This window comes from Podarcis melisellensis (assembly GCF_964234715.1).
Source record: "Podarcis melisellensis genome assembly, chromosome: 11".
NCBI classification, from domain to species: Eukaryota; Metazoa; Chordata; class Lepidosauria; order Squamata; family Lacertidae; genus Podarcis; species Podarcis melisellensis.
In genome coordinates, this window is record NC_138543.1 from 48,521,338 (window position 1) to 48,546,757 (window position 25,420).

A 25,420-nucleotide genomic window follows, 5' to 3' on the forward strand; every position below is an offset into this window, starting at 1 on the left:
TATTATTGAATGAATGAATGAATGAATGAATGAATGAATGAATTAAATTTGTATACTGCCCTATACCTGCAGGTCTCAGGGCGGTTCACAGGATAAAACCACAATATAAAACCACAAAATACATACTCAAGAGAAAAGCAAGAACAAGAACACCCCCCCAATAAAACATAGCATTTGTTATTGTTAGGCTAGTCATGCTGTGTTCTTCAACCTGTTGCAAGCTCATTTTGACTGCTTTCAGACATCTTTTGAGGTGCTATTCCTGTCCAGATACAGCTGGTCTCTGCGGGTCACAATGTGAGGGAGTTGCAAGGAAGCGAAAAGGATTAACACACGCACACCTTTTTCTCACTGAAAAGGATATCCACCCCACTCTCTATTCTGCTTCACTCAAAAGTGGTTTTGATCATTTGTTTGAGATAATCTCATGTTGGGTATATGCCCAGCTTCCACAAGTGTGCCAAGCAATAGATATTGAGAACTGCTCTTTTAAGGAAATGAAATAATGAGTGGAACAAGGCTATGTCACATGTTCACGCAGTCAGAAATGGTTATTCTGTGGTAGAAGAAGTGGATGTGTGTCCTGTTTTATAGAGGACAATTTTCTGCTGAAAGACTCATCTGTTTGAATGACTACCTGATTCAAGGAACAGGATATTAAACCTTCATTCATTCCATACCAACTGCTTGAGACAGCTTGCTCCCCCCTTCCACCCACATGCAATGAAATAGATCAAACTCTGAAGTAAGTTTAAAATAGCTTTACTTACTTAATCCAAGATCACAGTCATGTATTATCCTTTATGTATTATCCAATATAATCTTAATATATTGTAGCTTTATTTCTCATTCAGATTTAAGCAATTGTAAAAAAATATATATATCTCTGCCAAAATGTACTTTGCTCTTTCTGCCCACCATCCCCATGCCCCATATGTATATTTTTCTGGTGTCACCCCTGATTTTTCACACTTACTAATTTTCATAATGTGGAATGAAGGCTGGAGATCAAGATCATACCAAACACCAGCCTCTTGGAGACCCGCAAAGCCCATAGAGTCAGGTCTCTTCTGGTTTCTCCTGCCTTTCACACTTAGTGCCACTCAAGCAAGCTCTTGAATTATTTAAAAAATGCTTCTCGTCCATCTCCCTGGAGGAGCTGAAATAAATACAGATATTGATTTATTGTAGCTAATCCAGGACAGGTGTCCCATTAGAAGCAGCGTTTTATTTTAAGGAGCATTTAAGCTACAGGGGTTTGGCTGACACTGGACAAGGGTGAAAACCGGGGATGGGTGTTGTCAGGTGCTGTTGCGGTTGCTCGAGAGTAACCAGGCAGGACTGTGACCTGTGTTTTACAGGCTTTATTTTGGTGCAAACTATTTACAGTGGAGAGCCCCAAAGCTCATGTATGGCTCAATCGCTAGCAGAATCCGGAAGTGGTCTTTTTTTGTACCTCCCCCAGCATAAAAGTTTCGTTACCCCCAACCATCTCCGCCCCCTCTGCGCCTCAGACTACTGCACAGGATGGGCGATGGCAAGGGCGTGCTTCCCTCTTGTCCGGCTTGCTCTGGAGCGGTGTTAAGACTCTAACTAGCATCCTCTGGTCCTTGCACCTCTTCCCTACTGGAGGTGGGTCTCTCCTCCTCCCCGGTAGAGGAACTGCTTCGCAAGATTTTCGGAGGCTCCCTGTAACACAACTGCCCTTCTATTTCTCGCCTCTGAGCCGATGTCAGTTCCCTGACATCCATGAAAGCGGCAAGAGTGGGCCTTTGCTCTATATACAGTTGTCAATCGCTAGGGTGAAGCTTTCACCTTCCCCTCTCACATGAACACCCCTGAGGCCTGAGTTTCTACCTTTTCTCTGATCTGGATGAAGCGTCATTTGTAATCGCAGTTGTTTGCACTTTGTATCAGTCTGTCAGGCATCACTGAACCCAGTTGCAGCAAGGATGGATAGATCTGAACTAAGGAGGCATGAGTTCAAATCTCATTTCGGTTGCAAAGCACACCATGTAGCTTCCATCTTTTAATCTTCAGATTTGGAGCATTTTTTGAAATGCAAGCAAGCCATTGAAATGCAAGCAAAACATTGGTGGTGCTTGCTTGGAGAAGTGTGTGTGTGTATTCTGAACAGTGGAAAACTAGGAGAAAAGGGATTAAGCACCCCCTTCATTTACACTGAATTTTCCACTTCCTGAAGCAGCTTTAATTTTTAAAAGAAAGCAGTGGACCACACAAAACTGTAGTTTTGCCCATGAGATTCTGTGCTTCCTTTCACTCCATTTTCACAATAGTTCATATAAAATAAATCAAGGAAAGGTTGTTGCTGCTGCAAAGAAGTTATTGGCTGTGCTTCACTTTGTGTGTGCTTCACATTGAGTGTATCTTTGAACCTGCTTTTTTATCCCTCAGTCTCTTATGACTTGGTCTCCCCTGACCATTTCCAAGTCTTTCCCAGGTTCTTTGTCGGACTTCCATCCTGCCTGGTCGCTATTGCTTTTCTCTTGCTTGCTTGCCCTAACTTTTTCTGCCCTTGCTGAAGCATACAGCTTCAGCCATAGAATCAAAGAGTTGGGAGGGAGCCTGGAAGGCATCTAGTCAAAGCATCTTGCTCAGTGCATGACCTGCAGTACAGAATGCAACTGCATGAACTCTGAGAATGGCCTCCCATTCTCTGCTTAAATACCCCTAGAGATGGAGATCCCGTCATCTCTTGTTCCACTGTCAAACAGCTCTTACCATTAAAAAAATCCTAATAAGGTTCAGTTGAAATTCACTTCCTTGCTGTTCCCCCGCATTCATTCTAGTACAGTCATACCTCATGCTACGTTCTTTCAGGTTACGTCCCGCAGCAACCCGAAAGTACCGGAAAGGGTTACTTCCGGGTTTCACCGCTCACGCCTGCACAGATGCACAAAATGACGTCATATGCAGAAGCGGTGAATCACAACCCGCACGTGCGTAGACGCACCGCTGCGGGTTGCATTCCTTTCATGTTGTGAACGGGCCTCCGGAACAGATCCCGTTCACAACCAGAGGTACCATGGAGAACAAATCTGCTCCATTTTCTATGTGATAGCCCTTCAGATATTTGAAGACAACTACAACATCCCCCTTAATATTTTCTTCTCCAGACTAAACATACCCAGTGTTTTCAACCACTCCTATTTGGACTTGGTTTCTGGACCCTGCCCCCATCTTGGTTGGTTGCCTTCCTCTAGACATGCTCCAGTTGGTCGATTCCCTTCTTAAAATGTTACTGTCTGCTGTGATTGCGATGCTTCTACCTTCTGACTTGGCCCCTCTGACGCAGCACAAAGCAGTGGTAGTGGGCGTTGGGTTACATTGCATTAAATGGTCTCAGAAATATAATAAGGGGAAGGACGGGAAGGGGCTAGACCAAATGTCTGACTTGTTCTGTATTCAGTTTCAGTTTCCAACAGAGACCAACCAGATGCTCCTTGGAAGGGCATGAAGGCAACAGCTCTCCCCAGTTGTTTAACCCCAACATTTGGTATTTACATGTACACTGCTTCTTGGCACTGGGGATTCTATTGAAGTATTATGGCTGTAGAACCATATCTTTATATCATATATTTTTTTAAGTCTGTCTAAATTTGTTGCCATCACCACGTGCTGTGATTAGTGAATTTCACCAGTTAATTATGGATTGTGGGAAACAGTCTATCATGAACCTACTGCTGCCCATCAATCTAACTGGGTTACCAAAAGTTCCCGAGTTATAAGAGAAGGTATAAAAAAGAATAATGGTGGCGGTGCTTGCCTTTGAAGTCTTAAATGGTCTGAAACCCAAATATCATTCTATAAAATAAGCTCGCCTGCACAGTACAATAATCTTCAGATATCTTCATTTTAGTAACTCTGCCATCTCAGGTGATAATGGGGAAAGAGTCTTCACGGCGATGGTGTCCTGCTTTAGCAAAGCTCTCATCAGAATGACCCGTGTCAAAGGCATTTTAATTGTCATTTTATGTATGCTGCTTTTTATTGCTTTTAGCAGCTTTTTTGTTTCTTTGGTTCTAATACAGTGGTACCTCGGGTTAAGTACATAATTCGTTCTGGAGGTCTGTTCTTAACCTGAAACTGTTCTTAACCTGAAGCACCACTTTAGCTAATAGGGCCTCCCGCTGCCGCCGCGCCACTGGAGCACGATTTCTGTTCTCATCCTGAAGCAAGTTTCTTAACCCGAGGTAATATTCCTGGGTTAGCGGAGTCTGTAACCTGAAGCGTATGTAACTTGAAGCGTATGTAACCCGAGGTACCACTGTATTTTGTTTTATTTGTAAGCCACCCAGAAAATCTATTTTTTTAATTGAAGAAAAAAATAAGTACTGCTTCTTCTGTACACACAGCAGCTCCCCAAGCCTTTGGGCAGAGATTTTTCACAGTCTGTCTACTTGCAGTCTTTCTTCATCTGCAAATCATACACTCTGCCACCAAACCAAGGACCCTTCTTTGTTCCCCACCCTGCACTACCCTTTTGTCGGGCAGCTGGGAAGCCAGCTGTTCTCTCTAGCGCCGACTCCTTCCAGCTATGGAAATGGGAATTTCCATATGGCTATGTCATAAGAAGTTAATTCTGTTTACCTTCTTTCCCCATGGCTAATGTACTTTCTGCAACCTGCTGTCCTTCCACACCCTTGATGTGTAAGTTATACCAACTTACCAGCATGTATCACATACTGCTATTCACGTCACTCCTGAAGTTGGGCCATCGTGCAGTGTGCTCATTTATATTTGGATATTACATCTGATATTTCAAGCTACCATAGGAAAATAATGCCACTCAGTTCACATTTACTGCTTATAACCATGGGTCATCACAGTGCAGAGCAGGGGAGAGGGACGCGAGACAACTAATGCGATGATAAATAAAACAAAATCAAGCATAAATCAATAAAAAGCAACTTTATCAAAGCCTTGCAGTTGAATCAATGAGTAGAATAACCTATAAGTCCAGTTCAATCCCATCATACCAATTTCCAGTTTCAGTTTTAGTAAGTAACCATTAACCATAATAAAACATACAAAAATAAAAACAAAACTATCAAAATAATCAAACTTCCCTTAGAAATTATGGTCTGCTCCTTTGGCTTGTCACTAAGAAATCAGGAACTCTTTTACCTTAAAAAGCAAAATAAATGAATAAAAATCTATCTTTTGACACACAAATCAGTTGCTACTTACTTTCTTTTTTTTAACAGATCAGTGAATCTGTTAAAACTGAATCAATGCCTTCTACTAGATTAATAAATAACAAGATAAAAGTACAATATTTCTTTATCTGCCTGTCACAGTCATACAACAAAAAACAAATAGAAGTAGTAAAAACCCTACACAAATCTGGAGCAGCATCCCTAAAGTGGTTGGATGGTGCCTTGTATTCTTCCTTCCAGCAACTCCTGCAGCCAAGCTGCTGCCAAACATATTGCTCTGCTCTCCTTTGGACCACATCAAAGAGGATGAGAGTGGGGTCCTGACGTCTGGGCAGCCCAGGATCTCCATACACAGTGCCCAGGCTTTGTGCACCGGGGAGGTCACTTAGGTGCTGCTAACACAGAGGCTTTATGTCACACACCCACCCCGGAAGCTCACTCCATTGTCTCTTGAGACATTCGGATGCCAGGAACAAAATATTTATTTATATATTTATCTTGCTGAATGTTTATTCTATCTTGATGATGCTTGGCACTGCTTTTGTTTTTGCTCCTGGCTGTAGCTTTTTGGCACAATTTTGTTCTTCACCCTCACCGTCCAAGGCTCATTTGCCCTTGCTGCCTTTTAATCAGATTACCTCCACCCTTCATTATTTTCTTTGTAGGCGTCCATGACATCACTACAGCAAATGTTGTACTGTGACATCATTGACAAAATCGTAGGGAACAAAAAAATCACAGTGCAGCTTAAAGGGCAGTAAGAGAAGCTAGTTCACATATCCTGAATATTAGAGAGCTAAATTCCACAACCATGGCATAATATTCTTTCAGAAAATCCTATCAGCTAATCTCTTCCCGTGCCCCTTTTCTTATTTTGATGAGATGAAGATGTTATTAGACTGAGTAATTCAGTTTCCCAATAGATCAGTCTCCCAGATTAACTCAGTGTGTTTTCAACATGCTGTCCTCAATGTTGGGAAAAAGTCATACTGCAAGCATGTTCAATTCAGAAGGCACATTTCAAGTGTGATTAAGCTGTAACAGGATAGGCTGTTTTCCTCTGGACTCTGAGCAAAAGCACAAATCCCTTTTGATTCATTCTCAGCAGAGGAGATTGCTTAGTGATAACTGGCTAGAAGGAGGAGGACTATACAGATTAGTTACTGAATATACAGATGTAGCAGCATGGACATTCTTTCTGATGGACAAAGAGGCAAATAAGGAGATTTAAACCTATTCAAACTAAGAATGTTCATATAAATAACTCTGGTTTCATCTGAGCTCAATATAACAAGATTTTTTCTCTTCAACTTAGAGTCCTTTCCTTCACTAGGCAGAGATTCCTACAGTCATAGGCATGATTGAACTGCAACAGTAAGAGAATTTAAGAAAAAAATAAAAAGAAACATTTAGTTCTGACTTAACTATCAGCTGTGGAGAACCTTAATTTCACTCCTTGCTTAGACCAAGATTAGACCAAATTCACAAGTTTGAGAATGGCAGAACAGAATTTCGCATATCTTCTAATAGGAGGCGGCCCTCCAGTTTCAATAATACCCTCAGAGGCAAAGACAGGTAACTCGCTTCTTACACAAGGGCCAATGTGTAGAAGCAAAAATGCTGAAAGCCAGGCAGCCCTAGAACCACACCTCCTACAAGGAGTAAGGCTGCTTGTCCACAGAGGCATCAACATGCCAGGGCAATGGGGGGGGGGATGACGTTGCATGCACAACACCAGGGTGTTGGGAGGAGCCAGGGGGTGGAGCCAAATGTGGCAGCAGGGTGGCTTCAATGGCCGGTAGCTCCTGCTGCTGCTGCTACCACCACCAGCAAGGGGCTTCTTCAACCCTTCTTCCCTTCCGTGCCAGGAGGAGAAGGAGCTGGCCACTGAAGCCGTGCTGTGCTTGGCCTTCTCCACCCCCTGATTTTTTTTGGAGGTTGGAGGGCTCAGTTCCCAGGAGTTGGCACCCCTGCTTGCCCAGCTCTGGGAGGAAGAGCAAGGGCTCTGGGATCCCACCAGAGCCCTTGCAGTTACTTCCCAAAGCTGAAGAAGCCCGTGATTGCAGGTGTGGTAGGGGGCAGGAAGAAAAGCAAATGGAGGGTGTGTTTCCTCCATTCCCCCCTTTTTTAGCCACCCCATCTACACATAACTGCGATCGCACAAGTATAAGGATAAGGTGCAAGCTACCTGTATAGAAAAACGCCTTACGAGTTAAGGCATTGTATTTGTGATGATAAACTGGTGGAGCGTCTTCTCCACCATTTATTTGACTTCCCCAAATAAAGGTATGCCAGAGCTAAATATTTCACACTCAGCCCTTTTAGACTCTGGCCAATTTAGTATAAAATTGTGCACCTGCTAGATGGTGGAAATCTGGCCTAACTGCTAAAGAGGCTTGTTTTTGTAAATGCCACAGCTAGACACGATGAAAGAGAGTTTGAAAATAATACAGTTGATTGTACAGTGACCCAAAATGCTGCCTTTTCCCTTTCGATTTCCTCTTTAATGATGCAGTGTATCCTCACTTTCCTGATGGTCTGCTTTTGTTCAGAGATCCTGCTAGCCAGCCATTCCTTCCTTCAAGATGCCACATCCTGTAAGGAGTCCAAGCAGTGCATTCCAGTTCCCAGTTTCCTTTTACAATTGCCAGTAAATATTCCATGCCTGCTGGGCATCTTCAGACCCTTTTTAAATTGATGGGGTTGGGAGTTGCCCTCTTTATGCTGAAGATTTTTTGCACTTCTACAAACCTCAGGATTGCCTTGAATATGTTCATACTCTTGCTTCTCAGGGCCACTTGTCAACATTTACCACCTGTGTTCAGGGATGGATATTTTACTACTTCTTTATCATAGCTTTGACAATAACATTGATGAATAATAATGGCAGGAATTACATAACTCAGTTATATAACTGAGGGCAGAGGAGAAGCATGTTCTTGACACCATGGGAAGCAGGTAGGTGGATGAGCATGTATGGTTTCTGCTGACCACATCCTTTCTGCTTAATCAGGAACTGCTGCTCTTCATCTGAACCATGATGGCATCAAAACCTCAGCCTTCTGAAGGCATTGTCTCTACATTTTGAAACTTTGCTGACTGAAACTATTATACTTAGCATTTTTAAAAGTAATATAGGTAGACATTGCCAGAAACACAGAGCTCAGCATATATTATAGAACATATTACCAATCTGCTGTTTGATCTAGGAGTTCTGCTAACTTGGAGACAGCTGTCCCTTTTCATTTTTCACACTACCACCTCATGTGGTATAGGGTAGACTGATCATATGATGTTAGCAAAATCCCAGCAAGTATTTTAGTAAAAGGTTAGGCACAATTTAGGCAGAGGGTGTACCAAGCAACAAGAAACGGAGCTGACATTTTGCAGAAGGCTAATCTTAAAAATTGAAATGGTGTCTGTCAATGCAAAAGGTGTCAGAGGAGCACTTGACTTGCAGTGCAATCCTATATGTTCCTGCTCAGAAGTAAGCCCAATTTAAGTTAGTGAGAATTGCTCTCACGTAAGAGTGCATAAAGTTACATCCTAAATTTTACTGAATTTAAAGTCTTAAAAATAAGCTTATGTTCACTGAATGCCAGTGAAGTAATATACTAAAATATATTTTAGTGGGTAATACTGAGGTTTGGGAACGTGTATTGCGACCAGAGGAATAGAATCATCATCACTGCAGTAAATCAAAGTCTAGATTACAGGTTTCCAAATCCTCTTAATTTGATTAAAAATAATCATCTCTATGAAGGGACGCATGTGGTGCTGTGGGTTAAACCACAGAGCCTAGGACTTGCCGATCAGAAGGTTGGCGGTTCGAATCCCCGTGAGGGGGTGAGCTCCCGTTGCTCGGTTCCTGCTCCTGCCAACCTAGCAGTTCGATAGCACGTCAAAGTGCAAGTAGATAAATAGGTACCGCTCTGGTGGGAAAGTAAACAGCGTATGGGGAACCTGTGGTTCTCCAGGTGGTGTTAGACTCCAGCTCCCATTATCCTTGACCATTGGCTATGCTGAGTGGGTCTGATGGAATTTGGAAGGCTACAAGATCCCCACCCATACTCTATGGATACTAATTTGATCTAACAAACTAGGTTCTCCCACCTCTAACAACCCAAAGGGCATTTGCCTTCTGCAATGTTGAAAAGGAACAGGTGCCATGCTTTGGTTAATGAACGCACACACAAGTACTCCTCTCATCCAGAGTCTCATGTTGATTCTGATTTGCAGAAATGTGACCCCACCTAGCAGGGCTTCCCCTGTCACTACAAAAGAAAGGAATGCTCTCCACATGCAGTGCTTTGTAAATGTAGACCAGATGAGGGAAACATTTGACACTGCAGATGTTGTACAACACCCATCACCCCTGGCTATGCTTGCTGAGGCTGATGGGAGTTGTAGTTCCGCAACATCTGTGGGGGTGGGGAGGTTCCCCCACACCTCATTTAGACCTTCCCTCTCCTTCTGGGTATGGGATTCCCACAAGAAATCACTAGATCAGGGTGAGTGAGTTCATTGACTTGGTCCAGAGTTTCTCCATGAAGTCATCATTTGAAAGCATAAGAAGATTATTAATTGATCTATCCCTGGTCACTTACAGCATGGCTTGGGCTAAAGCAATCGTAGATTTTAAACTAGGTGCGTGAACTAGCAAAAATTAAACCCTTTTTATGTCTCAGTGATTCCAGTGGAAAGGTAAAGTGTGTGCTTACATTTTCCCCATTGAAATCAACAGGATTTTAAAATGCTAAATGTTGGCCTGAAAAGGCATTATTTTTGCAGTCCCTATGCTTGTACCCTAGTCAAGGCCAACCCTGTTAAACCTACATGACTTCATACATACCACGCCTTAGTGTGTTGACTTGAATGGATAATAGGTATAATATGGGTGTTGATAAATCATGGGGCTAGTCACACATTAGAGTACAGTGGTACCTTGGTTGTCGAACGTAATCTGTTCCGGAAGACTGTTCGACTTTTGAAACATTTGACAACCGAGGTGCAAAGGGCCATCTGCCGTTTTCATTGAGAAAATTGAAAAGCATGCCATAGAAGCCGTTCAACTTCTGAGGCGCGTTTGAAAATGGAAGCAATTACTTCTGAGATTTCGGCGTTCGAAAACTGAAACGTTCGGCTTCCGAGACACTAAAAAAATCGAGGTACCACTGTATTATCATTTCGGGCCCCAGTCCCACCTGAGCTTTCTGATTGAATAGCCTAATTCGTAATTCATAAACATGTCTTATTTCTTCATTCCTTCCCTCGCCCTATTTCTTCCAGGTACAGCAACAAGAAGCTGACTCTGACAACACAGTGCCAATCAGTGGTAATCTGGAACTATTTATAACGGAGCCTGTATTAGACGAGAGATTTGTTTTCAAATCTTCCCCTGTAAAAAGCCCTGCTTCTGAAAAGTCAGCTTCAGAAAAGGTCAGTGGCAAAAATGGATTTCCAACGGGCAGTGCAGTGCTGGAAAACTCTGCTGGTCTTTGTGTGTCCAATGGGACTCATAATGAGAGGGAGCCGTGCTGGGATCAAACTCTTCATCTCACAATCATGGATGATACAGCAAGCTGCAATGTGCCGCCTGGTGCACAAAGTCACCCCAGTGTCACTTCTAAGCAAGAAGGCTTATGTGACATTCTGACTCCTTTGTCTGTGCCCAATATACAGACAGAAAGAGCAAAGGCCTGTGGAGGGAAGCCCTGTGAGTCTAACGAGGTAAAAGCAGTCCATGATATTCCCTGTGCTCAATATCTGCCCAAAGTGGATTCCCAGGGTGCCTTGGAAGTTGCAGAACCTGAGGTCAGAGATGCTGATTTATCATCCATGCATGAGCAGTTACAGATGCTTCTTTATGAGGGAGAAGACTGGGGCTGTGACTTCACTTGCGCAAGCAGCAAAGTTGAGAGTTCAGCAGCTGGGACTGACGCTGCCAAGGAGGTTGAAGGGCTGAACATTGCAAGGGATGTAAGCTCTAGGCAGCATGTGCCAGGAAATCTAACAGAAGATAATCAGCTTGTCACAGAATTGGCAGGAGTAATGAAAGTCCACACTGATTACTGCAGTGCGCTAAAAGGAGATGGAGCATGTAGCCGTACAACCACGGACAACAGCTCTCTTGCACTACCTGCAGAAACAGATGCCATGTGTCTGTGCTCTGCCTTTGGACACGAAACAGAAAAGCCATCTGTTCATCCATTAAGCAGCCATATCCAAAAGGAAAAGCCTGATCATAATAGATCTGCTCATATGTCTGCTTATCAGGAAGAAACAATTATGACTGATGGTGGCTTCCAGTCTTGTAGAGTAGAATCTCCATTCAAACTTACAGAAGCTCCAGGCGATCCTTTAGAACATGGCCAAGAAATGTTAAAAGGCCTACCTGCCAATTATCCCAGCCCATTGTCTTGTATTGAACAGATTGTTCATGGTACAGATGGCCCCAAAGCAAAGCAGGCTGACGAGATGCCTACTAAAGAGTCTCATGTTACACTGCGCCACTCGAGAATAAAAGAGTGTGCTAATCTTGCTGAGCTTTCACTGAAAGAGGATTCATCCAGTAATTTCTCTGGCAAAAATAATGATCAATTTGGAACGGAAGGACACTTTTCAATTACAGCAGTCGATAAAAGCGTTGCAGAGAGATTTCAGGAGAAAGGAACTGAGTCAGAAATGAAAGCTCGAAGTGACAATAATTGTGATATTTATCATGTTTTGAGAGGCAATAATGGTAAAGATGTTCAAGCTGTATCTGATGCACAGAACTGCAGCTACCACACGGAAGAACATAGTTCAGTTTTAGCTACTGAGCCTAAAGCTGTTGAGGGCAATGAAAAAATAGAGGGGCACAAAGTAGAACCAGTTTTCACAGCATCATACAAAGTTAGATTCTACACTGAAGTTCTGTTAGAAATAAACAAGAACAATGAAAATGACATGAGTGAAGAAAATAGGGACTTTGGCACAAGCATAGGGCAAGCTGACCGAGAATGCAAATATGTGACGCCACCATCAGATTCTCATCAAACAGTATCCGAAAAAAATTCTAGCATTACTGACCTTTTAGAGTTAGGATTGGATTTTGCATGTTCTCCATCGGAACCTTGCAAGTCAGCAGCTTTAAACACTGTTCAGCCTTCAAGTATTATCAGAAATGGGTGTCACAGCACAGGTCAGGATAATCAAAATGCAAGCCATATGGTAGGCAATTTAATCGTTTGTGCTCAGCATGAGATTCTACAGGAAAGCAAATGCGAAGGTTGTAGTAGAAATGAACTAGTGTCAGGAAAGTTTGGTACAAATGTACCAGAGGCAGTTGAAAGCCTAAGGCAAACTGAGTCCATACAAGTCGGAGTTAAGAAGGATAAGGATGAATATTGGCAGAATCAGTGTGAAAGGGTGGTGGGGAAAAGTAACACTCAAACAGTCCAATGTGTGAGAGAAAGACAAATGTCTATTTCACATGATCCCGAGGAAACTGAAGTAGAACCTTATATGAGGAATCTAATCGATTCAGAACACACACATTCCTGGCACGAAAACAGTGAACTACAACAGGATGAGTACGAGCATCTAGGCAGAGAAAGTCAGACCAAAATAATCCCGTGTGAAAGGGGTGCCAGAGAAACTCAAAAGCCCACTGAATGTAACCTAGAGGAAGTGGAGCCTTACATGAGGGCACTTATTAATTCAGAACAGATGTATTCTTGGCATGATATTACAGACTTTGTGCATCCATTTGTGGTCCTTTCCGGTGAGCAAGCTGGTGTGTCTGAAGGGGGATTAGTGGGAGAGTGTGTAGTTCCATCTATAGGTCACAATCGAGCCACAGCATTCACGGATGGTGAGAGGCAAAGCCTAAATTCATCAGAGCATGCAATAGGGGCCTTAGTCAGCATCTTGCCTTGTGCCTTCAAGAACAGCCATCATTCTGAGGAACAGCTGCCACAGGTCAAAATTCAGCCATGCACTTCAGGAGCAACTGCAGGAGAAGGGAAGACGAAGTCGCAGGAATCCTCCAAACCCTGCAAGGCACCCTCGCATCACAGTAGCACCGAGGACGTGAAGCGTAAGCAAGAAACCGTAAAGAAGAAGATGGCACCAAAGGTACAAATTAAGAAGCCGCGCCTTGAAGCAAAGGAAAATGTTTGCAACCAGGCCAGCTGTGTCAAAAAAGTCTCAAAAACAGAGGCCGGGCCAACTCACAAGGAAGAGAAGAGGGAACAACGGAAACTGCCTTGCAAAAAAGACAGCAAAGGTATGTTTAGAAACTGATTTATTTTTTTTAATTGGCCTTACACATCAGCAGTCCTTGGGCAGAAATTCTCCTAGGCTCCAGACACAGATCTTTCCTGACTTTGCTTTCTGAGTTGCTTTGTAGGTGGAGATGCCAGAGATCAGGGGTGCCAGCTCCAGGGGGGCAAGCCCTTGTTGGCCCCCTCAGTATTTTAGGGGTAGGGGCAAGGGTCTCCCAAGCAAGGAGGCAAAATGCGGAGCCTAGCACAGTGCGGATCCAGTGGCCAGCTGCTCCTCCTCCTGCCATGAAGGGGAAGGAGGGTCAAAGCAGACTCCTGCCGGTGGCAGCACCAGGAGGAGATGAAGGAGGAACTGCTGGCCATTGAAACTCCATCCTCGCTCTGCTCAGCTCTGCCCCTGGCTGCTCTTGATGTCCTGCGCCGGACGTGTGTGATGTCATGTGTGTGACATTGCCTCCCTAATCGGCCTCACAGGCTGGCACCTCTTCCCGAGATGGAACATAGAAACTATTATATGTAAAGCATGAGCTGTACCACCGAGGTATGGGCTCTCCCCAATTCAATATTGTTTACCAGAAGAGAAGTGTTACTATCATCTGACGTCTCAGTCCCATGAAATGGTTATTGTGACAAATCAGCTACTGCATACATGCTTAGTTTTCTCTACAAAACAGTGAGTCCTTACCCAATCAGTTAATAACTACCATCTCGTGTGCCCTTCCTTTTATTAAATAAAATATAAAAAATGTGGTTTAGAATTAAATGAGGTGGATTGTTTTAAATCAAACCACTCTGGTTTAATTGGATTGTGGACAGTGCAGCTTAATTAGACTCGGGGCTAGTGATAGTTTGGCACATGAACATATGTGTGAAACTGTGGCTCCCATCTTCAGGGCCAGGGTTAGGGAACCAGAAGCTCTCCAAGTACTGCTAGACTATGAATCCCATCATCCTTGATGACTGATCATGCTGGTTGGCACCTATGGGAATTGTTGTTGTATGCCACCCTAATATTTTAAAAGATTTTATAAATGGAAATAAATAAACACCTGGAAGCTCAGAGGTTACCCCACTTTCTTAGAACATTTAAATAAACATTTATAAAGAAATAAGCAATATTATGGAAGAATATTAATTTGCTTGGATGTCCAGCTGCTTTTGAACTACAATTCCCATCATCCCTGACAACTGGTCTTGCTAGCTAGGGTTGATGGGACTTGCATTCCGAAAACAGCTGGAGGAAACGCTGCTCCAGGATAAAGTGGAAAAGGTTGATTGATTTTTCATCAGAAAAGAAACCCCTAGCCCTAAGAGAAAGAGACAAAAAGAAATCTACATGGTTCACAGTCTACAAGGTGTATGCATCATTGTTATTTTTAAACTCTTACAATGAACTTACAGGAATGACATGTCAACAGACATGTAATGTCTAAATTGGTCCTGAGGTTTTACTATGTGTTTAAGCCCTCACTGAATTGTGTTTTACTTCAAGCACCAAAGCTGGTGAAGAAAATCCAAGCTGAACTATTCCCTGACCGCTCTGGAAATATCAAATTATGCTGCCAGTTTAGTGAAATTCATGAAGACTCCACCATTACATGGACTAAAGACTCTAAGCTACTTGCCCAAGTTCACAGAAGGTAAGGAGAGCTACGCAATAAACATACATGCTTTCCAATGCCATTTGGATGGGTGGAGGAGAGTGTGCATGTTAGGGAGTGTGCTTATTTTGATGACCAAATCTCTGATGGTATCATGGGATGGAGAGAAATAACAGCTGCACCTAGTGAAGAGATACTGTAATAATAGATTACTGCAACAGCCTTCAGATTGTCTGGGTAACATAAATTCATTCATTCATTCACTTCTTCTTCTTCTTTGGTGATCACTCGTAAGATTGTCATCCATAAACATGGTTTTAACAATGAGTCTGTAAGTGACTGTGGAGGCCAGTTCTGGATCCACACGTCCTTCCACAGTGGGGACATTGGTTTCCGGGCGGGAGTTGATCATGGTGTGAATTTGCCGAGCATGCCTTCCTCTTAGCACGTTTCTCTCTTGCGTCCTGAGTTCAATTGTCCTCAAAGCCCATGACACCTTTGGTACAGGCTGAGCAACAAACAGCCTTGCCATGTGCACAGTTCTATAGGTACGGGAGTGCTGCTGTCAGAAAGAGGAGTTATTTGTAGAAATCTCATGCAGGCAGCAGTGCACATAAAGAGGAGTGGATGAGGACTGTGTGTGTGTGTGTGTGTGTGTGGATTATCTCTAAAATTTGTGGATACAATAAATTATTGTACCATAGAGCAGTTAGTCAGTAGAACCAATGAAAGAAGCAGGGCTTGATTGATTTAATCCTAAATGATTTCTGGATTCTAACACACATTCTAAGCATTGACAGAGCACATGGAACCAGTGGCAACAGAACTAACAAATTCAACAAGTACGGCACATGGCCTGTAATTTTATCAGGACAATTTATTTGTGGTTTACTGTTGTAACAATTGTTTTCTCAAAATTTATCTTCTGTACCATGAAAATCAATAAAAGCAGTATTAAAAAAAAACCCAAGTACTGCATCCTGTAGATATATTTGAAATGAACATTTATGGATTGTAGCTCCTATAAAAAAATCCTTTGGACATTTTGTAAACATATGAAACCTATGCTGTTTGAGTGGGTGGTATAGGTGAGTGTGGTACCCTACAGTTGTCAAGTGACTTCAGATGTGTACATGGAATTGGGTCATTCATGTGCATTTATTTACATGCTTGCTTGCTTTTAGGCCTGACTCAAATTTGGCACTCCTTATTTGTTAGAAATGTTGCTAAGTATGAGATTCAGCAACTCATAGTGCTTGCCTTAAAATCAAGGCAAGTGTTATGACTTCCATGTTCTTCCCCAGCTTGGATTTAAATCTGAGCTGAATAATAACTCCTTCCTAGCCACTTACTTGCCTACTGTTCCAGCAGCAATAACTAACAACAGTGGCCATATTTCCCTACATTCCAGTAATGGGGGTGGGGAACAAGAGGGAGAGGGGAAGGAAGACAAAGAGATCACACAAACCTCTGAAAAACTAAGCAGAAAACTGAGCAGAAACACAAACATTCCAATGTTAACATCTCTTCTAGTGCAGGAGATGACTTTCCAGTATCCCTGGCAATAGTTCAAGCTGGTAAAAAGGACCAAGGGCTGTATCACTGCTGCTTGAAGAATATGTATGGGAAAGCGTCTGCAGAATTTAACCTGACCTCTGAAGGTAAATTCTAACATATTGTTTCTTAAGACAAAGCACAATTAAAGGTGCTGTTTTACTGTCTAAACCTTGCCTGTGTTGTTCTTGTTCTCTCTGCAGTATTGGAACATCTTTCCAGTCTTCAGGATGTTGAAGGTAAGTCCATATGGAATTCTTCCTGTTCACCTATGGAGAATCGTGCCAAGTCATAATCATACTGGGGCATATTCTGCATAGCTGTTACTAATTTGAGCCAGGGCTTGTTAGGACGCGGTGACAGAGATGGTTGTAATGTCTGCCCTGAAATATGTGAAGCAGTAATGTACAAGAAAGTCTAAGTATACATGAAGAGTCTTCCCATCAACACTGAGTCACCTTATTCTGAGCTCTCCTACGCTGATCGCATCAGCCACTCCTTGAGAGCCTAGCCCACATTCTGCTTTTGACTTTTTTTCTTGAAGAGGAACATTGTACCTAGGTTTCCCATCTTTATGGTTCCCTGGGTCTGCCTCACTCGCTTGGCGAAGGCTGCTGCTTTAGCTCGCACGGTCAGAAAGCCCCACTGAAATTGAAGCAGCTGAAGTGGCCCCACAGGGACTCTGCTGAGAGAAAGGAACCATAACAATGAACTGTTTTGATACAAGCATTCCCGGTGCCCAAACATGTGGCCTTTGCAAAGTCTTGTGCTATGTAACACTACCCAAGGAGAAAGGCAAGGAATTAAGAGACGAGAAATACTTTCCCCATATGTTGCTATTTCTCTAGTCGCACCAGCATGTGTTTTGCTTTGCCCGTGCTAAACATAGATAACACTTTTGCCAACAGGTTTCATCATTGCTGGACATATTGTGCTAGTCAGCTTTAGCTTCTTCAGTCTAGTGGATGGTTAGTTGTTCTGACTCTTCAAGAGCAGGATTGATCGTTCCATCCCCTTTAAAAACAGTTGCATGGCTTTTCATTCATTACCTGCAAATGCATCTTTGTGTGCCTTTGCTATTGGAATTTGATACATGGATGAAATTGCTAAGAGGAGACTCCCAGGTAGTCGTAGAAATGGTAAAGAATGCAGGTCGGGATGGAAGGGTCTGTCAGCATCTGGAGGGCCATAAATTCCCTACCGATTTCCTGACTCCGAATACACAGCAATCACATCACCACATGCCAGAAGGATTAGCCTTCCCCACTGCATGTTCAGGCTGCATTTCCAACAACAAAGATCCAAGTAGGACCTGAAGCCTTGGATGCTTCCATGCATGATCACAGATACTTTAAGCTCCACACCAACCTTCATCACAGAGTTTATTCCTCTTCTGCCCAAGTCTAAAGTTGTCATTTATTTGTACTGAAAACATTACAGTGAATTAAAGTAAACAGGAAGAAAAGAAAAAGGTTACAATAACAAAATAGCAAAAGAATATAATTAAGGTTACAGAGCTATATACTGTAATATATATATGTAAATGGCTATACTTCTTGCTTCCCTAAAAAAAAATACGTCTAAACTTGAAGAAAAGTTGAAAAGGGTTCATTTGCTACATGAGCATCATAGAAAGAACTCTTCTCTTTGGACGCTGTCATATACTGGTTGTTGATGTCAACACTGCACTGCCTGCAAGTCTATAGATATTGGGGTGGTTAAGCAGGTTACTCATATAAATTCTGGAACAGATTTAGGGGGTTCTACCCAATCATTGTTTGCTGTGGCATGTGGGTCATGTGACTGATTCACCATGCACATAATCTACCAGTTCTGCACACTGCCAAAATTACAGTACCTTAATGTGGATACCATGAGCAAGGCATGGCCAACGGGAGGAAGAGATATATGGCAACCACGAATCTGTTGGTAGTACGAATCAGCCTCAGAATCAGTACTAATAGTTTGCAGTACCTTGCAGTATATAAAAAACCACTACATAGTAACCCTCACTATCAGAAATGCTTTTCAAAAATTATGTGATGCTGCAGTATTAAGAAGGGCATGAAAAATCCCAGAAGCCCTCATACATTTCCCCCCCGAGCCTTCTTTCTGTCTCCTTTGCTTCCTCTAGTTTGATCCCCCCCCCCGTTTCTCTTTGGTGCGCATATGCATAAACTTTTTTACTTAGCAGAATGTAGTTTCTTTGTTGAGGTCTTATGCATATTTATGTATTTGTAGGGTTGGAAGAGATTGAATTCTTAGAGCTTATGTTCAGGGAAGATTTCATCAATGATAGTTATTTCGGCAACAGCCTGCATGGGAGGATTATAACCGAAGAGCTGCATTTTGGGGAAGGAGTGCACCGAAAGGCTTTCCGAAGCAAAGTCATGCAAGGCTTAGTTCCCGTGTTCGGCCCCGGCCACCCCTGTGTTCTGAAAGTGCACAATGCCATTGCATATGGGACCAGGAACAACGATGAACTCATGAAAAAGAATTACAAATTGGCACTGCAGGTAAGTGCTTGCTGTACCCTTCTGTAATCAAGGCCTGTGGGGACATCCAAGCTTTCAAACTATGGCCACGGTTAACTGTGTTAATTGTTTCCTTTCTTGCCATGCCACTGGATTCTCTTTTATATAGGAATGTTATGTTCAGAACACGGCAAGAGAGTACGCCAAGATATATGCTGCGGAAACAAAACCTCTGGAGGGCTTTGGAGAGGTGCCTGAGTGAGTAACATTTAAAAAAAAATAAAATGTGTGTTGCAGCCGTAACAATGTTGTGATGGATGACATCCACACCTAGCGCCATGCATGCTGTTGGACACGAATGAGAATTAGAGTGAATCAGCCTCTCTTTCTTCTATTATTTCCTCTGCCTTGAATATTGGATTATGTAAGCCAGTGGTTTTCAACCAGTGTGCTGTGGCACCCTGGGGTGCCTTGAATGATAGTCAGGCGTGCCACAGGCAATACTGGCCTCTGTCTTTCTTTCCTTCCTTCCCTCCCTCCCTCTGATCCCTTCTCGCATCTCAGCCTCCCAAAGGCTTCTGTGGCTGTTTGTTGCAGCAGCCCTGGCTACAAGCTCTGCAGGCAAATGGCGCCTCTGGGGCTGGTCAGGGGGTGCTGGTTGCCAGGAGCTGAGGTGGCCTCAGAATAAGCAAGCAAGTGGGTGAGGGAGCCCAGCCAGCCAGTCCACCAGCCCTTGCTGTTGGGAGTGGACACGGGAGGGTGTTCAAAAAAGGATAAGAAGCTGCCAGCTTTGCAAGCAAGGGGTGACATAACTAGGTTCCTGGTCCCCACAGGGGCGCCACATTATAATGTAGTTGGTCAAGGGAGCCGCGGCCTCAAAAAGGTTGAAAACCTCTGGTGAAATCTCTTCAGGGCAGGGGATTGTCCTCTTATCCTTTTTTCATCATGCACACAAGAAACAAACAATGGGTAGCATTCAATTAATATTTATGCTAGCACAGAAATGAGCTCCAGTGCAATGGCTCTCCCCTCCCTCCCAATCCTCTACCTGTGCATGCCCTATGTCACCCCCAAATCTGCTCTGGAAGGTTGGTGGGGAGCTCCAGAACAGATGGGGGTGCATGGGGGGGGGTGAAGATTCAATTGTGCAAGAGAAAACTTTGCGTCAGCAGAACATTCTCCTTAGTGCAAAGCTGAACACAACCCAATGTATCTGAAGCACTTTGAGCACTCAAATGGCTGTTAATGCAAACTATTATAGTTATCATTATTATTATTTATTGTGGGGTGCCAGCTCAACACTTCACATTGGTAAGGAAACACCGTTTAAATGCTGTAATGGATGGCTGGACCAGCATGACCTCAGATCTTTTTCAAAGGATTTGCTGTTCCACTGTAGGATAGTCATATATAGCCACCTCCTGAAGTGATCGTTGAAATTCCTTCTTGTTCATGCATGACGTTGGGGATGAGTCTTACATATCCCTGAAATTTGTCATCTCTTTCAAGAGGATATAAGATACCTCCTTCAGATGCATCTGAATCATTTAAAAGTATCTTAGTGGGGGAGACATGTAATACATTGTGCAGGTTAACCTGAAATAAATTTGATAGGCACCTATCATGTGTGGCAGGACGGAGTCTCATAACACAAAGATGTGCTCTTCCAAGCCCACTTTTGCAGCATGTTTGTACTTCTGTCTCAGCAACAGCTACACTGACTTGGTCATGCCCACAGAATGTAAGATGGCAGAATCCCCAAGGGTGTGCTTTATGGGGAGCTGGGTTCAGGTACCAGGCCTGTTGGCAGACCAACTCTGCATTATAAAGATGTCTGCAAATGTGGCGTGAAGGCTGGCAACAACAACCCTGCCCTGTAGTTCCTGGAAGCAGCAGTCAGGTTGTGTATCCACAGCAGCAGCCAGAGGAGAATGCTAGGACGAGCGCAGAGAGAAGAAATGCCACGGTGCATCTGGAACAGCAAAACCAGACCCCTTCACCTGCCCCATCTGCAATAAAACATGTCATTCCTGTATTGGTCTCCACTGACACAGCAGGCATTGTAACTCTCCCAACGCTTTCCCTTTACCCTTGCATTCTTCCATTGTCTCTTGAGACAGACCGATGCCAACAATAATGCAAAGAAAGAGAGAGACAGTTTGTCCTGGTTGTGTGCATCAACCCTCTCTGTTCGGCAGGGCTGCTACTTCATTTCTAGATCTGCAGTAAAAAATATTGGTTCAAACAAGGTGAAAGTGCAGGGTTAAAAATAGAAGTCGCCTCTGGAAAATGTAAAGGGAAGATGCGAGCAGCACATCTGAGCACACTGTGCTGGGCCTGAGCTCTGGAGGCGATGATGGAATAGCTTTAGGGCTCTTATTTACACATCACAACAGCTGTACTCATATCTATGAAGGATTTTCCAAGCGGAAACCCAGCTCACAAACGCTGCGGTAATTTGCTAAAGAATCCTGTTCCAGCACTTCCTAAAAATGAGTCCCTCCTGACCTCTCCAAACACTTTGCTTCCTTGAGTCTGTTTCTTTATTTTTTAAAATCAAAGTTATCACAGACTATCTTTCTGAAGCTGAAAACTATATGTTACAAAGAACTAGGGGTGGATGGAATGGCTTTTATCTAGTTCATTTCTGTTTTTCATGTGTTGACTGGTAAGTTCTGTTCCATTTCCATGCAGAGGTGTTTTTTTAAAGGGAAAATCCACACAGATGTTGTTGTTTTAACTATAATCCTGAAGTTGCCCCCCATGCCCCTTTAGTGTTCCTTTTACACGTGTTGAAAATCTTACAGCAGTTCCCCCAGGAGTGACAGGATTTTATAATGTGCCATCGGTCTCAGAGAGAACATACAGAAAAAAAATACAGCAGTCTGCATGGACTTGTGAATGCAGCCTTAAGTGCTGCCTAGGATTATAATGTGTCATTGTCTTATTTATTGGTTTTCATTTTAGAATCATTCCTATTTTCCTTGTTCATCGGCCCAAGAACAACGTCCCTTATGCGACCGTGGAAGAGGAGCTAATTGGAGAATTCGTGAAATACTCCATCAGGGATGGAAAAGAAATAAACTTCCTGCGAAGAGACTCGGAAGCTGGCCAGAAATGCTGCACCTTTCAGCACTGGGTATACGAGAGAACCAGCGGCAGCTTGCTTGTAACAGACATGCAAGGTGAGCATCTCAACACTACATGTCCGTGTCTGATGTAAAGCTGATGGAAGTGTAGCAGCTGACAAGTGAACGATGAAGTCCCTGGTTCAAGCCTCACTTCAGTCAGAGGTTCACTGGCTGGCATCAGGCAAACCATTCATCTCACAGACAAAGCCCCGTCCCCATATCAGTATCAGTATCAGTAGGGCCATCCTCCCAACATTGGCGTCAATGGGAGAGTAGATTGGCAGTGGTTGCATAGCCACACTGGTGGGAGGGATAGATCTGCTCCACCTGTGTATCCATGCAGCTCAGACCTTGCCACTGCCCAGCCCTGTCCAAATAAGCTGCAGAAAGGCTGGTGTTGGGGAGGCCTCTCTGCAGTTCCACTCACCACCTGGGCTGCTACCTTGTAGTATGATGAAAATTTGGGGTGCACAAGCATGGAAGTGAACTCTTCCACCTTCAGGCATTCTTCCCAAAGCTTGAAATTCCATCTGGGTGTCAAAGAAGGGATAGAGCACTACATTCCTTTTTTGTTAGCCTGAAGCTACAAAGGAAGGAGCTTCCTCTGCTCTATGACCAGCACAGAAGCAGAGCAGGTTCCATTTGTGTGTGTTTTTTGTTTTGTTTTCTTGCTGTTCTGTATGGCAGGGAGGAGGCCCCCCTCAATGGCACTTAGAACAGTAACTAAGTTTAACCTGGAAGCTTCTATAAACGTCAGACATCATGTGACCCACGTGATTCGCAGCTTGGAAGTTTAGACAGCCCATCACGTTGGGAGTGGGAGTGGCCCAGGCTTTCAGGAATGTATATAAGCAGTTGCTTTGTCCCTGTTTACCAGTTATATAGTTCAATAAAGGTTCTTGCTGTGTCCTGCCTCCTGGGAACCCACCTACACTTCACCTTCCTGGTCGGGTTCACATGGAAGAACAAAGAGTTTAGTAACCCTCCCTCCCACAGTCTATTGTTGCAGTTGGTGCTCAGCTGGTTTTTCCTGTGACTCTTGCCCTGGGCCCAAGTTGGGTAGAGGTTTGTAAGCTGAAAGTGTGACTAACCCATGATCAGGTCACCCCTTCAGTAGCTGCTTCAGGCTGGATGCCTGCAGGTACAGTACATCACTGACTAAAGTAGAACTCCTGTCAAAAGATTTATGGATATTTCCTTTTCTCCAGCCTCCTCAAGGCTGCAGCGCTTTTTATTCAGAATGTGTTACCTTCTGTCAGAGGAAAGAAATGAATTATCTACCTGCTGTGGCAAGTATTCAGCTTCCACAATGGTGCTATATTCAACTAATATAACAAATGCAGCAAGAAATTCCTACATTTTCCCACTGCTGGTAACCGGTTTGAAAAGAGGATAGAAAGCATTATAGATTCTTTTTCAAAAAAGAAATGTGCAGTGTTCATTTCAGCTCATCTGTTACTCTTCACAAGGTCTTATTGTTAGGTTCAGACTTTGGCACACAAGCTCAGCTAGGTGTACTCCCAAGGGAAACAAGCCCTCTGCCAGCACAGCAGAAGTTTTACTGGTGCAGGCAGCAAGTGGGTTGTGCACAGTGGGCTGGGCTGAGAGCTCCTGCTTCAGTTCTTGACTGAGCTGCTCTCCTATGGCTACTGGCAGTGAATGGGCTGGCCTGGGAATGCCTGCACTCTCTCTTGTGTGCTCACAGAGCCCTTCTCACCCCTGGCACTGCTGAGTTGAAACCGCTGCCAGTGATTGGGCTTGGCTGGAACCACTTGCCCGCCCACATTCCCCCAACTGCAATGACTGGTCCACATTCAGCTGCAGTCCGTGTTGTGGCTGCTCTGAGATGGTTAAGTCCACAGTCTAAAGTTACCTAACTGCATTACTGAGTGTGTCTTGTACCAGTCACATTTTGGCAAAAAAGAGGTTTCAGCAATGCAATGTTGGGACTGCAGGATTTCAGTGCCTCTCTGCCTGTGAGCAGGCCTCACCCAGGTGCAATGAGCGCAATGGCTTGCGACCAACCAAATCAGCACAGTCCAACTTTTCATACCAAGTGGGCCACCAGAGTACTTCAACATGGAAAATGCAGCTGCACACTGCCTTGTCGTGTGAGGGTGGGGGAGCAAGGCCAAACTTTGATGCACATCCCCAGTCCATGTACTACCTTCCCATAGCCAGCTAAGTGAGGTGCTGGGCTTTGGGAAGGAGATGGGCGGGGGTCCTATATCCCTCCCAACTTCCTCCCCAAGCTGGGAAAGTGCTAACTAGGCTTTGGAAAGGAAGAGGAAGGGCTCTAGGACCCTGTCAGAGCCCTCATGCTTCCTTCCCAAAGGCCAGTGCCTCCTTACCCAGCTTGAGAAGGCAGTGTAAGGGCTGTGTGTCTCAAATGTTGCTGAGGGCCGCATGTGGCCTTCAAGCCACACATTGGGCCACTCTGAACTAAATCATTCCATGCATGGGACAACTTCTGTGATCGCAACAGAAGGAGGTGAAGTTCTGTGGAGCTCACTTGGCCATAACGATCATTGTGTGACCTTGGCTCGTTCCCTTGTGTCTTGCCATAGCTGTCAACTTTTCCCTTTTCTTGTGAGGAATCCTATTTGGAATAAGGGAATTTCCCTTTAAAAAAGGGGAAAGTTGACATCTATGTGTCTTACCCTCATCTAGGTATCTCACACAAAAAGAGGAAGGCAGAGAACCACACACCCCAGTCGAATCTCTTTGGAGGAAGGGCAGAGTAAAAACACAATAAATAAATACTCAGCTGCATTCCACCCTGTGAGTTGTGATCTTTGCAGATTCAGGATCCCCATTGCAGATCTTTATTGGGACACCAGAACCAAAGAGTGGAGGGTCGGATCCAAAAAGTCTGCCTGAGCTGAGGCAGCTCATCAAGAGGCACAGTAGTGGGGCAAGAGGTGTAGATAAGCCCTAAGAGGAAGAGATACTCCAGAGTAGACCTATATTCAGTGACAGTGCTGAATGAATAACCTTCCTTGGAGAAATGAAATATTTGTGACGGTATATACAGAGAGTGTGATGGATAGCATCTGTAATCACCAGTGAAGCCAATAAAAACTGCATTAATATATAAAGCTTTTCTATACTTGAAATACCCCTGTGTGATGCTGGCTTGCTGTTTTATTTTGTAGGTGTAGGAATGAAACTGACCGACGTTGGCATAGCAACACAGGCCAAAGGGTGAGTGAA

At 43.8% G+C, this 25,420-nt stretch overlaps 1 protein-coding gene across 2 annotated transcripts in view; it reads left to right on the forward strand.

Annotated features, from left to right (window-relative positions):
* ALPK2 (alpha kinase 2) overlaps positions 1 to 25,420 on the forward strand; it is a 57,943-nt gene that overhangs the window by 21,758 nt on the left and 10,765 nt on the right. Inside the window, exons 5-12 of one of the 2 annotated variants that reach the window (XM_081929537.1) lie at positions 10,470 to 13,449; positions 14,940 to 15,087; positions 16,582 to 16,709; positions 16,806 to 16,841; positions 18,844 to 19,118; positions 19,246 to 19,334; positions 22,044 to 22,261; positions 25,363 to 25,411. In XM_081929537.1, coding sequence (XP_081785663.1) covers positions 10,470 to 13,449; positions 14,940 to 15,087; positions 16,582 to 16,709; positions 16,806 to 16,841; positions 18,844 to 19,118; positions 19,246 to 19,334; positions 22,044 to 22,261; positions 25,363 to 25,411 — 3,923 coding nt within the window. Of the gene's footprint in view, positions 1 to 10,469; positions 13,450 to 14,939; positions 15,088 to 16,581; positions 16,710 to 16,805; positions 16,842 to 18,843; positions 19,119 to 19,245; positions 19,335 to 22,043; positions 22,262 to 25,362; positions 25,412 to 25,420 lie in introns of those variants that run through there. The other variant, XM_081929538.1, reaches the window with a different exon arrangement.